This window comes from Notolepis coatsorum (genome assembly GCF_963971535.1).
Source record: "Notolepis coatsorum genome assembly, chromosome: 3".
In the NCBI taxonomy this organism is placed as follows: Eukaryota; Metazoa; Chordata; class Actinopteri; order Aulopiformes; family Paralepididae; genus Notolepis; species Notolepis coatsorum.
Window position 1 is genome coordinate 163,512,893 of NC_140167.1, and position 17,356 is coordinate 163,530,248.

The window sequence follows — 17,356 nt, forward strand, 5'->3', positions numbered from 1 at the left end:
GCACCCTTACTTACAATTCATTATGAATTGAAAATGGGGACCCTGATGTAAACAAGACGAAAGTCTTTCTCTGGTCTGCATCCCCTTAACAATTGTGTGTATTGAGCCGTACTGTATTGTACCCATTCTGCAATCTGTTAATAACATTTTCATTCAATCAATCAATCTGCGCTGTGATTGATTGAATGAAAATTTAATTTTGAGTCAATTGTAATGAACCAAATGAGAATATCAATACATTTTTTTGTATCTTTGACTGTGAATAACACCATGCTCAAATTGACCAGACCTGAAAAATCTAAGCAAATTAATAGATGGAAAATGATTAAACAGAAGGTTTTGTAGATACAGTACTGAATTCTGCCATCTGGACAAATGCCATTTGAAATATGATTATAGAATATAGAATATCAGGCATAAAATGGTTATGCGATTAAAATGTGATTAATTAGATTAATTAATTACAAATCCTGTAATTAATTAGATTAATTTTTTTAATCGCCTGACAGCACTAATATATATATATATACGGTAAGAATAAACATATATATATGTTATATATTGTACATACTATCATACCGGTATATAGTTATATGGGTTATATGCAGGTATATTCAGATAGATATGGATATATATATACTGTATATATGCGGTAAATATAAATATATAAATGTATATATAGTACGGCATATACAGCACTATTGTACATGCTATCATACAGAGTTATATAGGTAGACTATAGTATATAGCAGATAGGTAGATTATTATGATTACTAATCCTCAGTAAAGACGTGGATGTTTGTCCCGACAGAGACCCTGGTCAGAATGCTATCTGATCCCTTCAAAACATTCAGAGCATGTGCTAGAGAGGAGGGAGGGGGGGGGGGGGGGGGGGGGTGGAGGAAGGTGGGAGGGGGAGGGGGGGGTGGAGGGAGGGGTTATTTGTGTGCTGCAAAGTCAACATCCCATTGTGGAGATGGGTGGAGGGGGATGTCGCACGGGGAGGGGGGGGGGGCGGGGGTTGTTGCTCCTAGACTCGGAAGGGGAAGTGAATTAGATCTCAAAGTCACCGAGGTGGTCTTTCTGCTTGGCAGCCGTAAGGTATTCAGTAACACAAAGGCCTGCGGATGCGACCGGTCTCTCCTCCGGGTCTCCCGTCTCTCCGCCCAATACATTAGTCTCAGCCGTCGCCGCCTCGCCTCTCGCTGCCGCGTCCTTGTGTGGTCCTTCAAGGTCGTTTTTAATTTCACTTTCAGATGTAACGCCGCACCCCCCCCCCCCCACCCCCCCCACCCCACCCCGTCAGCTCTATCATTGTTGTGTTTGTCATAATCTATTCAGAGCCCCCTCCTCCCCCCCTCACTGCCTCATTATGTGTTCTGGGAACCATGGAGGGAAAAACACAAAAGAAGAAGAAATCACTAGCTTCCCCCCCCCCCTCCATTTGTTCAATGTTTTTCTCAGACAAATGGGTTTCCTTGGTATTAAGAGCTTTGACGTGCGTATTATTACCAGCTGGTTATTTCTTACAGCCAGGAAAAAAAGGGCCTTTACAGCTCGTTTCAACGTCGTCCGTCACTATTTACAGAAGTAATTAGGATATTTTCCTGTTTAATAGATGATGTCAAGACCCTTCTGAGATAGTAGTCTCCAGTCCTGCATCCTTCACTAGTATTTGCAGTGACCACTGTAAACAATCGTGTCCTGAATGTTATATACAGTGTGCAACACAAGTATATCACTTAAAGCGCCGCTCGTCAGACAATCAATCCCTCACTCCTTTTGAAAGCTAAGAGGAGAACAGAATTTGAAGTTACTTCAGAGTGGACATGCAGCGCAGCGACTGCGCAGAACATGCGACAAAAGTGGCAATTCCACACCGGGCTCCACCTCATCTGCCACCAACCGCTCACACTACGACAAGTAGTACAGTACATAGGAACTAGACTCTGAAGCTAGTACAGTAGAAACTAGACTGAAGCTAGTACTGTAGCAACTAGACTCTGAAGCTAGTACTGTACATAGATACTAGACTCTGACACTAGTACTGTACATAGATACTAGACTCTGACGCTAGTACTGTATATAGATACTAGACTCTCAAGCTAGTACTGTACATAGATACTAGACTCTGAAGCTAGTACTGTACATAGATACTAGACTCTGAAACTAATACTGTACATATATACTAGACTCTGAAGCTAGTACTGTACATATATACTAGACTCTGAAGCTAGTACTGTACATAGATACTAGACTCTGAAGCTAGTACTGTACATAGATACTAGACTCTGAAGCTAGTACTGTATATAGATACTAGACTCTCAAGCTAGTACTGTACATAGATACTAGACTCTGAAGCTAGTACTGTATATAGATACTAGACTCTCAAGCTAGTACTGTACATAGATACTAGACTCTGAAGCTAGTACTGTACATAGATACTAGACTCTGAAACTAATACTGTACATATATACTAGACTCTGAAGCTAGTACTGTACATAGATACTAGACTCTGAAGCTAGTACTGTACATAGATACTAGACTCTGAAGCTAGTACTGTACATAGATACTAGACTCTGAAGCTAGTACTGTACATAGATACTAAACTCTGAAGCTAGTACTGTACATAGATACTAGACTCTGAAACTAATACTGTACATAGATACTAGACTCTGAAGCTAGTACTGTACATAGATACTAGACTCTGAAGCTAGTACTGTACATAGTTACTAGACTCTGAAGCTAATACTGTACATATATACTAGACTCTGAAGCTAGTACTGTACATAGATACTAGACTCTGAAGCTAGTACTGTACATATATACTAGACTCTGAAGCTAGTACTGTACATAGGAACTAGACTCTGACACTAGTACTGTACATATATACTAGACTCTGAAGCTAGTACTGTACATAGATACTAGACTCTGAAGCTAGTACTGTACATAGATACTAGACGCTGAAGCTAGTACTGTACATAGGAACTAGACTCTGAAGCTAGTAATGTACATAGATACTAGACTATGAAGCTAATACTGTACATAGATACTAGACTCTAAAGCTAGTACTGTACATAGGAACTAGACTCTGAAGCTAAAGCCCTCCCCTCCCCCCGTGGATCAATACCCAATCAATAGCTGTTAATGATAAGCGGAAGCGTGGATAGTACTCACGGCTGACAGAGCTTGACCAGGTCGTGGTCAGTGGTCGCGGGGGGCAGGCCCCGGATGTAGAGGTTGGTTTTGCTGAGCTGTTCCCAGCCTGCAGTGCTGCTGCTGCTGCTGCTGTTGTTGGTGCTGCTGTTGGTGCTGGGGCTGGGCGGAGCCATGGGGTGTGAGGGGGCGACAGGTGGCTGGCAAAAAAAGGAAGGAAAAACACAAAATGGCGTCAGTCCGACGTGGAGACACAAAGCGACGGCTTTCAGCGAAGTGTAAACACAGAGGAGAACATGAAGGAGCAGCTAAACAGACACAGCGCTACAGGAGGAGCACTTTACAATTTAGTTCCTCACATTTACCCATTCACTCACACATTCACACACCGACGGCGGAGGCGACCATGCAAAGTGCCAACCTGCTCATCGGGAACAATTAGGGGCTAAGACGAGTGCTCTACCTCCCGCCGGGGGAAGTAGTTTTGGGCAAAACACAATAAAACATGTATTGAGCAAAACGAAGACACTAGCCCCTCGAAAGTGTTATTAATGTTGGCCCTAAATAACACGGATATACATCCTCGAACCGATACCGGCGCGCGCCGCAGCAGCAGAAACCATCCGTCTCGAAGGCCAAGCTCATTGCTGTGTGGCCGAAGCTAAATCACCCCTAAGCACACACATGCAAAATGATGTCCGGACGCTCCATCATCGGTATCAAGTGGGTGTGTGTCCAGCCGGGGGGATTAATGCTTCACAGTGCAGCGATACATATCTGCGCGGAGCAATCTCTCCCGGAGCCGGGGCGGTCAGCACAACGTGGCCCCTGGAGGCCTGTAGTTCTGACACCACGGTGGCGCTGGCTGAGAGACAGAGTGTGTGAAGGGAACCGTTCCCCCGGGGAGACTCCAAGCCAGAAAGGTCAGCGCAAACAGCCGTGTTCTGCCCCCCAGGCGTGGGGCTTCACACAGACGCACTGCCTGGTTCTGTCTCTGTGGTTCTGTCTCTCTGGTTCTGTCTCTCTGGTTCTGTCTCTCTGGTTCTGTCTCTCTGGTTCTGTCCCCAGGCGTGGGGCTTCACACAGACGCACTGCCTGGTTCTGTCTCTCTGGTTCTGTCTCTGGTTCTGTCTCTCTGGTTCTGTCTCTCTGGTTCTGTCTCTCTGGTTCTGTCCCCAGGCGTGGGGCTTCACACAGACGCACTGCCTGGTTCTGTCTCTCTGGTTCTGTCTCTCTGGTTCTGTCTCTCTGGTTCTGTCTCTCTGGTTCTGTCTCTGGTTCTGTCTATCTGGTTCTGTCTCTCTGGTTCTGTCTCTCTGGTTCTGTCCCCAAGTGTGGGGCTTCACACAGACGCACTGCCTGGTTCCGTCTATCTGGTTCTGTCTCTCTGGTTCTGTCTCTGGTTCTGTCTCTGTGGTTCTGTCTATCTGGTTCTGTCTCTGGTTCTGTCTCTGTGGTTCTGTCTCTCTGGTTCTGTCTCTGGTTCTGTCCCCAGGCGTGGGGCTTCACACAGACGCACTGCCTGGTTCCGTCTATCTGGTTCTGTCTCTGTGGTTCTGTCTCTCTGGTTCTGTCTCTGGTTCTGTCCCCAGGCGTGAGGCTTCACACAGACGCACTGCCTGGTTCCGTCTATCTGGTTCTGTCTCTGTGGTTCTGTCTCTCTGGTTCTGTCTCTCTGGTTCTGTCTCTGGTTCTGTCCCCAGGCGTGGGGCTTCACACAGACGCACTGCCTGGTTCTGTCTCTCTGGTTCTGTGGGGCTCCACACAGCCTGGCCACGACACTCTCTGCTTCAGGGTGTGTGTTTCTTGTATCTGTACATATCTGTAGATACTATATCTATATCTGTATCTATATCTGTACATATCTGTATCATACTATATCTATATCTGTACATCTACAGATGTACAGATCTGTAGATACTATATCTCTTACCTACTCTTACTAGTTACGCTGCTTGCACAGTATGACTTACTACCATAGTGTCTTTACTGTACATATTAATACTACAACTCTGTACATACACCAGCCCAGAGAGGACCAGAGAGGACCAGAGAGAACCAGAGAGGACCAGAGAGGACCGAGAAGACCAGAGAGGACCAGAGAGAACCAGAGAGGACCAGAGAGAACCAGAGAGGACCAGAGAGGACCGAGAAGACCAGAGAGGACCAGAGAGGACCAGAGAGAACCAGAGAGAACCAGAGAGGACCAGAGAGGATCTGAGAGGACCAGAGAGAACCAGAGAGGACCAGAGAGGACCAGAGAGAACCAGAGAGGACCAGAGAGGACCAGAGAGAACCAGAGAGGACCAGAGAGGACCAGAGAGGACCAGCCCAGAGAGGACCAGAGAGGAGAGAGTAGGGATGCCCCGATCATGTTTTTTGCCACCGATACCGATCACCGATCGTCTATGAGCCATATCGGCTGATACCGATCGTTTTTGGTTTAAAAAAAATATATATAATAATTAATATATAATTTTCTTTTTTAATATATATATATTATATAATTATACTTGTAGTTGTATTATCTGCGAGACATCACCACCACGCAACAAGTCAAAATACTCGCTATCTGCAAACAGCTCCACTGCCTCAGTGTCAGGTAGATTTCAATCTACCGGTCAAATGAGAGAAATTCCGGTCAGAGTTTATTGAGCTTAAAAACAATTGATAGGCAGGCTATATAAAGAATGACATCCTCAAGGCATGTAGATTTATAATATTTTAACTTAAAACTAGGCTACTTTTGCGTATACAGTCATTATATTCCAAATAAAATAAGTCCAGAGACTCCGTGCTGCTGCTGACTTTAAATCAAATAGGTGTCTGTGGGCAGTCAGCCCGACATTAATAAACAGCAGTCTGTTATAATCACATTTTTATGAGCTAACGAATTCCGTTATATTGGACATTTGTATTAATTATATCAAGCGAAGAACTGAGAAATTTGGCAGAGAGAGACGGCAACATTATCGTGGGTTTGCGTGATGAATCTCCACCTCCCAACGACTTATTTGCGAGAGCATGCAGCTGCAGAGCCGCAGAGAGCAGTGTTTTCAGGCCCTATCTGGGGACCGCTCAGCAGCGCCCCCCACCCAACAGTTGAATTGCCAATGGCTGAATTGGAGTATTGCACTGTGCCGGCACAGCTGGTGGGTTCTGCGGCTCTGCAGCTGCATGCACTCGCAAATCTAGCAGCAATCTCCAACTGACACATCGTTGTCATTATTAGACCTGCTTGGTGAAGCAACGATGAAACAAATGTAATGATTGTTTCGTTCATTGCATAGGCTATTTAATTTTAGCCTATTTTAATACAATTCAAATAATCAAATTGTGCTTAGAGGGAATTATTTTCACCGGACATTATGACCGGAGAGATTAAATATGTCGGACTTCAACAGATTTTGCCGGTCAAATACCGGTAATTACCGGACAACGGAAACCCTGGTGTATACTCTGCTTTGTTCAGCATGCCCTCAGCGTCCCCAGTCAGAGCGATAGTTCAACAGGGTCTGAAACGTGTTATGAAGCATAATAGCTAATTAGCCAATGTTCAGCTGCAAAAACGAATAATGTAAATTATGTTATAAGACATTTATATCAGGAGCTATCTGTAGCTACTGCTAGCCGGCTAGATGACGTTAGACAATGCATCATGTATTAAAATAAAGTGAACTATTTAGTTTACTGGGTAATTTCGTTAAAACTAACGTGAGCTAACATGAGCTACCTAGCTAACGGAGGTCTCATGCTGGCGCATCCCTAATCCCTATCATTCTTAAACTGAAATGCGCATTTGTTGATATCAGGAGCTATCAGTAGCTAGCCAGTTAGACAATGTATCATGTATTAAACTAAAGTGAATAGTTGACTGTGTAGTTTTGTTTAAACAGTAACGTTAGCTCGGTAGCTAACGTTAGCTCACGAGCGATAGCTAGTTAGCCAACGCTAGCCAGCCCAGCACTTGCGAAAACGAATACCAGTGATGATATCAGACGTTGATATCAGGAGCTATCAGTAGCTAGATAACATTAGACAACGCCTCATGTATTAAACAAAAGTGAATAGATGACTGGGCCATTTTATTTAATGCTTATGTTGAAAGAGGAGCTCTGCGGTGCTCATGCAGTCGAGTCTTGCCGAAGGGTTTGTTGACATGAGATGGGTCTGGGAGGGGAAGGAGGAGGAGGGGCAAGACGTGCAGCAGCAGAGTGTGGCTGTGAGAGAAGAGCGAGTGAGAACTCCGCAGAGAATTGGATCATGTTTTCCATGTCATCGATCGGTTTTCACGATCGGCAAAAATAAAGCATTATCGGAATTCACAATCATATTTATACTGAATATCGGCCGATACCGATCGCTGGCCGATCGATCGGGGCATCCCTACCAGAGAGGACCAGAGAGGACCAGAGAGGACCAGAGAGGACCAGAGAGGACCAGAGAGAACCAGAGAGGACCAGAGAGAACCAGAGAGAACCAGAGAGAACCAGAGAGGACCAAAGAGGACCAGCCCAGAGAGAACCAGAGGACCAGCCCAGAGAGAACCCGAGGACCAGCCCAGACAGGGCTGTACGCTAAGCTTTTTCACTAGGGGCACACTTGCCCCTAAATGAGAAATTTAGGGGCAAAGAATATTTTTAGGGGCACATTTTTAAATAACTATTTTACCATTATAGTAGGGCTGGGCGATATGGCCTTTAAATGATATCGCGATATTTTGACATTTCCTCTAAAGCACTTAAAAATGCTTGATTGAACCCTTTGATGCATACAGTCACGCCAATATGATGATTATAATAAGTCCCTGCAACATATGTTTGCATTATTAAACCATGAAGATGCTTTAAAAAATAATTGAATGAAAATGTACTAAGAGTAGTCTACTGACACACTAATAAAAAAAATTATTTACATCTAAGACAATTTATATAAAAACTCTTGGGTGCCTTTTACACAGTACTGTGTTTTCTATCCACTTTAGCCAATCTATCCACTTTAGCCAAACACACACACACACACATATATACACACACACATATATATATATATATATTTATATTTATATATATATATATATATATATATATATATATATATATATATATATATATATATATATATATATATATATATATATATATATATATATATATACACACTACTGTGAGAAAATAATAATCACACAGACTTAATGATTTTAGAATATTTCAGATAATGAAATTAAATGTTTATATCATCAACTATCCAGTTAGTATTTATACTGTGTGTAACATTTGGCTACTTTAAATCATTGAATGTAGAGAGAGAGAGAGAGAGAGAGAGAGAGAGAGAGAGAGAGAGAGAGAGAGAGGAGAGAGAGAGAGAGAGCCCCCCTTCGGGTTTTGATCGTCTAAGCTGCCGTAGGTGATGACGTCACACTCGAATGTAAACAGGAAGAGATGGAGACACACGGAGATGGGAATTGAATGATATACAGAAACGAATAACCAATAAATATGAAGTTATGTTTAAACTTCTGTTGTCAAGCGTTGTCAATATAACCCACCCCCTTTCCTCACGAATGGAACTAGTCTTGTGGAGTCCGCTTTGACCGTTTTCCAGGGTTAGCAGAGATCGCTAGTTAGCTTAGCATAATCCTAATGGAGACCTTGGTTAGAAGCTACCGTTAGCTCATTGCTCGTGTCAATTAAATTGCATGTTATTAAAGGTCCGCGCTGGTCTGTCTAATGAAATTACAACCGCAACATTATATTGCACTGTACAGCCCTGGTTGTAGGCTAATGTTTTACTACAATTTGTATGGATTAATTTAGGAGTGAAATGCGAATGAAGGGTTGAAATCACCACTCGCAAGCTTGCCCCCAGATATTATTTTAAACTCGCACGGACCAAATTAGGGGGCAATTTGCGATCATATCATCGCAGTGTACAGGCCTGCCAGAGAGAACCAGAGAGAACCAGCCCAGAGAGAACCAGAGGACCAGCCCAGAGAGAACCAGAGGACCAGCCCAGAGAGAACCAGAGGACCAGCCCAGAGAGAACCAGAGGACCAGCCCAGAGAGAACCAGCCCAGAGAGAACCAGCCCAGAGAGAACCATCTGAGTGATTGAGCAACGTTGCGTTTGGTGTTTATAAATAATACATTTAAATTATACAGCACACTTTAAACTCTCAAGGTGCTTAAATAAAGACACAGATGAAGTCGTACGGGAGAACTTCCCATCTTCTAGACCAGGACTGTTCTTCTCCTTCTTGAGTGGCTGACACTGATTTAGCCCCCCCCCCCCCCCCAACCCCCTCCTCTGTGGAATCACAAGGAGAGGACGCTGATAGAATCCCAGGCATGAAGTGGTGACAGGTTGAGCAACCCCATTCTAGACACAAGCAGCAGCTCCTCTCCTCTTACCGGCCGGCCGCCTTGCATGCCTTCACCAAGGAAACCGACCTGACCTGCTGTGTTTTCCAGGTGATCTGTGGCTTACGTCTCTCTCTCTCTCTCTCTCTCTCTCTCTCGCTCTCTCTCTCTGGCAGGCGAGAGGTAGCCTATCCGTGACACGGGTCAAACTAAGTCTAAACTATCAGGAGGATCGATGTTGTGCTTATATTTAGGGATGACAGAAGACAGCAGGCCTCACAAGCACGACGTTCAGTTATTATTACGCCTCTAGCTCACTGATTGACGTCAAATAAACAGGTGAGTTAAAGTAAAACTAGTAAAACTTTTTTTAATGGCACTTAGAACCAGATGAAACTTTCTTTCTTTGGTTTTCTAGTAACAACCGAACAACTACAGCTAAATGGTCAAATATAGATCATCATGGAACAAACCCCTTGTGTTTCATGATTTCTAGTTAAAACACCTTGAATCGTAAAGTACTTAAAAATACCTAAAATACTAAATACATAAAAACACACAGTAAAATCATAATTGTTAGATAGTGTTCATGAGTCTGATGGCTTGATGGTAGTATGAGTCCTTGAGCCTGCTGGACCTGGCTCTGAGGCTGCGGTAACGCCTCCCGGCAGGCAGCAGTTGAAACGAGCTGTTGTTGGGATGGCTGGGGTCTTTTATAAACCTCTGGGCCTTGCTGATGCAGATATCTGGATCTGGAGGTGCAACTTGGCTCGCAGAGTATCTGAGTGCAATTTGCTCCTGATATGGTAAAATAGTATAAATACTGCCCATGCAACAGTATGCATGTCCTAGTACAATGGCAGACAGAAAACGGAAGCTTCAATTCTCTGATCACGAATTGGAAGTCCTGACGAATCAATAGCTCTTCTAGTCCTTGGGCCAAACACTTTTTTGGTACCAATTGGGTGGGCAAAAATGTGATTTCTTTTAATTATTCCTATACACCCCTAGATTGTATTTTGATATGATAGACATTTTGGTTTTGTAGCTTATTACGCTACAAAGCTCACACCTACCCCCTACAGGTGAATGCCTCATTGTTGCGGTTTTCCTGAGGTATTATGCAGTAGGTGCGTGAAAGTTACCATAGCTTAGCGTAGGAAGGTCCGATCGACTCAGTATCTCTACATGTTCAGGAGACTCAGGTGCATAAGAGCATGATGATGGTCATGTCTCTAGTACCCCCACAACCTGACCTACGAGCGAATCTAGGGGAGCAAAATATGGCTTTTGGATTTATTTTGCGAAAACTCGGTTTTCAGGAGGTGATAACCACTAATAAGCTACAAAACCTGTAGACATCTAGAATTTGCCCACCCAGATGGTACCAAATCGTCCAATTTGGTTTGTATGTAATCCCAAAATTAATTAGTTTGAGCAGACCTGTCCATGGTGCTGAATCTTTCGGCCCAGTTTGGCACTGTGTGCCAGTGAAAATAATTTCAGATTTAGGAGTATATTTAGAGTGAGAAATTAAGTTGTATTTAATGTTTAGTTAAGAGAATAGAACACGCATTCTCATATACTCAGGAATAAACTTTTCATTGACCGTGTTTCTAGCGTCTACTCCTCATGGACCTGACGAAATGTTATAAATTAAAGGTTTATTCTGGAGCATATGAGTATGAGGGTTCTATTCTCTTTATTGTGATTATTACCTAACCCAACGGATCACCGGAGACCCTGGCCATGACATCCCTTAATGCGCTTAGTTACCACCAACTCTCTGAAGATGTAAATAACGTCACTTTAACTGCATGTGGCAATTAGCGCAGATCTTTGTGAATTGGAGTGTTTTTGCAATGAGGCTCATTTGCATAGAAAGGGGCAAATTTTTCGCCCATATTACCTCATTTAAATCCCCACTGTAGGAGCTATTTGATGGTTTTTGTGCTTAGTTTGTAGTTTGTTAAGTTCATCACTGGGTGGCAGCACGGAGCACTGGGTGGCAGCACGGAGCGCATATGCTTTGAATAAAGGCACAGGTGTAGGCTATGTTCAATCAAGGTATCTAGGTATGGGTGACGGAGAGATCTCACGGTTTTTACCGCACGGACACACGCACGTACCCTAGCTCGTTTTCAGTATTATTAACAGCATTATGCAGAAATTATTGTTTGGCTCAACACATGTATTATGTTGAATACTTCAATTAAATGGGAACTTCACCCAACGGCAGGTGACACGGACTCGATATTGTGTTTTTTCTAGGGATGCCCCGATCACGTTTTTTGCCACCGATACCGATCACCGATCGTCGTGAGCCATATCGGCCGATACCGATCCGATACCGATTGTTTTTGATTAAAAAGAAATTAAAAATTATTTTATATAATTTTTTTTTTTTTTTATAAAATATATATATTATATAATTAGACTTGTACTTGTATTATCTGCGAGACATCGCCACCACGCAACAAGTCAAAATGCTCGCTATCTGCAAACAGCTCCACTGTCTGTGTACTCTAGTAGCCTCCAGCTCCAAAAAGGATTCTCCGGCGCTGCAGCTGGACCCTATTGGTAACGTTACGGTTCTTTGGTCATTTCACATTCAGCAAGCCCTCAGCTCCAATACGCATTGAATCAATGTTATAAGACATTGATATCAAGAGCTATCTGTAGCTACTGCTAGCCGGCTAGATGACGTTAAGACAGAACTTTAGTTCAATGGGACATTTCGTTTTGAACAGAGAACTAACGTCAGCTAACGCAAGCTAACGCAAGCTAACGGAGGTATGAACATGGACTACTAGACTTTCTGGATCATTTGTTGATATCAGGAGCTATCAGTAGCTAGCCGGCTAAATACCGTTAGACAATGCCTACTAAACGTGAATAGTTGACTGGGTAATTTTGTTTAAACAGTAACGATAGCTAGGTAGCTAACGTTAGCTCAGGTCGAATGCACTACAGACTCGAGCAGGGGAGCCTCCTCTCAGTCCTCAGTGTTTACAAACTCTACACGGGGGCGGGCGGGGCTAGGGAGGAGGAGCAGCGGCAGTTTGCAGGTCGTGTGTGTCTGAGACAGACAGCGAGTGAGACCTTCGCTTGATCGGTTTCCGCGATCGGCGAATATGACTCATTATCGGAATTCACAGATTGCATATTTATACTGAGTATCGGCCGATAACGATCGGTGGCCGATCGATCGGGGCATCCCTAGTTTTTTCTAATTGCGCGTCAAAGACGAGGAATCCCCGCACCCAACCGAGCGTCTACCAGGACATGAGGATAGTCGCTACACAAGTAAAAACCTGATCTTACTTGGACAATGGAGGACTTTGGAACCTGGCTTGGAATGCTGCTTCTGGATAAGGATCATCATCCCGAGATAGCACACCAAAGGAGGACTGGTTAGTGTATCCGTATGGGTTGCTTGCTAATGGAGCAGCAGCATTGAAAGTTTTGTTATTATTGTATTGACTTTTTTTCACGAAAGAGACTGTCGCGCCAGTCTCTTAAAGGAACAGTACGTATTATCAAAAATGGATTCACGTCATGATATTGTGGAGCCCAGCCAAGGGCAAAATGTTTGTGAGCCAAGAATAAGAAAGCCTTCTTTAAAGGGATTATCAATTTTGATTGAAAGGCTCCAAACGGACAGAAATGCATATTGTACACAAGCAAGGAAATTGAAAAGGGAAATCATCACTCTTCTAGTTTCCAACGACAATGTAAATCTTGTGCACCAAAATCTAAAACAGTTCAAAGCTCTATGTCAAGTTGCCTCTGAGGCACATAATACATTGATGACTGAGTATCCTACAACTGGGGATACGCAGAGAAAGCAGGACGAATGGTTTTATGCAACAAAGGAAACAAATGATACATTTGTAAATGAAGTGTCAACATGGTTGAGCGAAAATGGGATTTTTCAGGTCAATGATGATAATGCTGAATTGGAAAAAATTTAATCTGATTTGCATGAGGAAATTAAAGCTGGAGACAGTGCGTCTAATGTGTCTAGTAAAAGGTCAAGCAGAAGAAGCAATGCCAGTAGAGCATCAGGTAGGGGTGGACGGTATGGTCTAAAATTTATATCACGGTATAATTTGAAGCATAGACGGTAACGGTATATATATATTTTTTTTTATAAAATATATATATTATATAATTAGACTTGTACTTGTATTATCTGCGAGACATCGCCACCACGCAACAAGCTCCACTGTCTGTGTGTACTCTAGTAGCCTCCAGCTACGGCCAGGATTCTCCGGAGCTGCACCTGGACCTATACTCGAGTAGCCTCGAGCAGAGCTATGGCCAGGATTCTCCGGTGCTGCACCTGGACCCTATTGTATTGGTATAACGTTAGCAAGCCCTCAGCTCGAATACGCATCGAATCAGTGTTATAAGACATTGATATCAGGAGCTATCTGTAGCTACTGCTAGCCGGATATATAACATTAATACAACGCCTCAGTGAATTATTTAGTTCAATGGGACATTTCGTTTTGAACGGTGAACTAACTTGCGTTAACGTGAGCTAACAGCTAACAGGTAGCACACACGTCTCTACTAGACTTTGTGGAGCGTTTGTTGATGTCAGGAGCTATCGGTAGCTGGCCGACTAGATACCGTTCGGTTAGACAATGCCTCATCATGTATTAAACTAAAAGTGAATAGTTGACTGGGTCATTTTGTAATGGTAGCTAAGCTAACGTTAGCTCAGGGAGACGCCGCCGTCCTCCCGACAGCTCCCGTGTCCCGTCCCACTAGACTACTAGACCCGTGTTTACATGCGTGCGGTAGGGGCTGGCACGCCCACTGCGCGAAGCCTCCTAAATAACTTTTTCCAGTTCGCACATATCTATTATCTATGACTAATTCTATCTATTTTTAGGGGCAAATGCGAGTGAAATAGTCGCGCTGTGGTTACATGACGTCATTGCTATTTTAGAGCTGCACTACCGGTTACACGGTATAGTCAAAATCCATACCGTAGAGCAAATTCATACCGTTTATACCGTATACCGTTTATACCGTCCACCCCTAGCATCAGGTTCTAGTACTGCATCTGCACGCTTAAATGCCATGGCAGAGAAAGCGGCTTTAATGGAGCAAACCGCTGCTCTGGAAACATGAAATAGAGGCACAAGAGGAGAAACTCAGACAGGAACAAGAGAAACTCAGAAAAGTTAAGGAGCAACTGGAGCTTGATACACAAATGGCTGTTGTTACTGCAATACTTTCTGTGCTGGAAGGCAGTGCTGTTGGAGGAAAGGCCCCTTCAGATGGAATGAATTCCTACCTGAGCAAATCTATGAAAGAGCTGAGACCTCAATTCAACCTACAGGCAACTGCATTTGTGCCGAAGGAGAACACCCTGATTTCGGATCAAGGCTCAAGAGCGCCACCTATCTTTTCCACATATGATGTGCGACCAAAGGTGAATATGCACACACACTTTCAGGAGAAAGTACAACATCATGGAATTCCACAAGCAAAGGATACTACTCTCATGCCACAGTGGCAACCAAACACTGGGACGTCTCTCACCACTACTCTAAAGCATCAGTCTCAAAACGCTTTCACGGCCTCCACTGCTGCACCTCGTAGGTCAGTAGCTGCACAGGAACGACAGTCTACACAGAACGCTGCAGTGCAAAATACAGTGGACCAGGATGCCATTTGTGGAATCATGCAAAGGCAGAATGAACTCACCACATTGCTCATTCAACAGCAAACGTTATCTACTTTACCAAAAAGAGATATAACCGTATTTGATGGTGATCCATTGCACTTCATTTCCTTTGTTAGGACATTTAAACATTGTGTTGAAGAGGTAACATGCAGTTATCAAGACTGTTTGTATTTTCTGGAGCAGTACACCAGGGGGAAGCCCAGAGAGCTGGTGTGAAGCTGCTTACACATGCCACCACAACAAGGATATCAAAGAGCAAAAGGACTTTTGAAAGAACACTTTGGTAATGAGCACAGGATAGCAACAGCCTACATGGAAAAAGCCTTTCGCTGGCCTGTTGTTAAAGCAGAGGATGTAGAGGCGCTGCAGGAGTTCACACTGTTCCTAAGAGGGTGCTGCAACGCTATAACAGAGATACAGTACATGGAGGAGATGAACGTTCCATCAAACATGAGGAATGTTATGATGAAATGGCCATACAAGCTGCGGGAAAGATGGAGGTCTACAGCTTGTGAGATACAAGAACGGCAAGGCTACAGGGCCACCTTCCCAGAGATGGTAAACTTTTTGGAGAAACAAGTCAAAATCTTGTCTCATCCCATTTTTGGCGACATTTCAGATGCACGACCAAGCATCACAATAAAGCCTGTAGATAAGAGCGTGCCGCTACCCAGGAGCAGCATTAAAGGAAGCAGTTTTGCAATAACCATCGCAACCAACCAAGCTGAAACTGTGCCCACAGTGCACATGATGCCAAAGCAGCCTACCGTAACTAAGGAGTTGTCCTCAGAGGCCTGCCTCTATTGTGAAGAGTCACATCCATTTTCTAAGTGTTTTAAACTGAATATGATTTCTCAAAGGGAGAAATCAAGGTATCTAGGTATGGGTGACGGAGAGATCTCACGGTTTTTACCGTACGAACACACGCACGTACCCTCGCTCGTTTTCAGTATTATTAACAGCATTATGCAGAAATTATTGTTTGGCTCAACACATGTATTATGTTGAATACTTCAATTAAATGGGAACTTCACCCAACGGCAGGTGACACGGACTCGATATTGTGTTTTTTCTAATTGCGCGTCAAAAACGAGGAATCCCCGCACCCAACCGAGCGTCTACCAGGACATGAGGATAGTCACTACACCCGCAAATAGCACGGACGCACAGAGACGCAATGATGATGGCAACTCAGTTAGCACGGTATTTCACCCTTTCGCAAGTGCTTTGTGAATAGCAACGTTTGTTTGGGGGCTATTTGTACAGGCATAGCGTCAGAAAAAGCCGCGTAACCCTTTGTGAATTCGCCCCTATGTGATTTCAACCCCACAAGCTCATAAGTACTTAAGGCAGAGGAACAGCAGTGGGTAATTAATTCATACGGCCTCACGCTTAAGGTAATAAATTGTCATAATCCTGGCCCTTAGTCGTGAACAAGTTTGTACCTGAACAGACGCAGCAGAAGTCTGCCAATGTCGTATCTCTTGCTTCGTACTGATCCTGGTGCCTATTAAGGCTGTCCCCGTACTCTGTTTTTGGGATTCAAACTTCGTCAGGGTTTTTCGAACGAACGTTCGAACCTTCGTTTTTAATTAAAAATATATATATAAATAATTTTTTTTTAATAATTTAATAATATATATTTTTTACTATCCTCAAACTAAATCCTAAATTTGAATAAAGTGATTAATCTGATTAAATTCGTTTTTTTTTTTTTTATTAAATCAACTTTCCAGACCCAGACCCAGCCCAGGGAGAAGCCCCAGCCCAACTAAATCAATTAAATCAACTTTCTTTAATGAATATAACTAGGGATGCTCGATATTGGCTTTTTTACCGATACCGATATACCGATATTGTCCAACTCTTAATTTCCGATACCAATATCAACCAATACCAATATGTGACTCCGCCCAGCGTGCGCGCCTACAACTCGGCGACCCAGGTTCCTCACGAGAAGAGAAAGAATTTTTTATTTTATTTATTTTTTCATTTCCGTTTTTTTTTTTTATATATATATACTTACAGTTCGAGGGTTGAAGAACATATTTAGTATAACAGCAAACATATATAATAACTCTAATTGTGTTTAAATTGTGTTTAAAAATGGCTCCTTGAGACATACTCTGATCGTCTCT

The 17,356-nt window shown here is 43.3% G+C and overlaps 1 protein-coding gene across 1 annotated transcript in view; it reads right to left on the bottom strand.

Annotated features, from left to right (window-relative positions):
- Window positions 1-17,356, bottom strand: part of rbms1b (RNA binding motif, single stranded interacting protein 1b) — a 179,402-nt gene that overhangs the window by 126,621 nt on the left and 35,425 nt on the right. Inside the window, 1 exon segment of the mRNA XM_084311557.1 lies at window positions 3,178-3,356. Coding sequence (XP_084167683.1) covers window positions 3,178-3,356 — 179 coding nt within the window.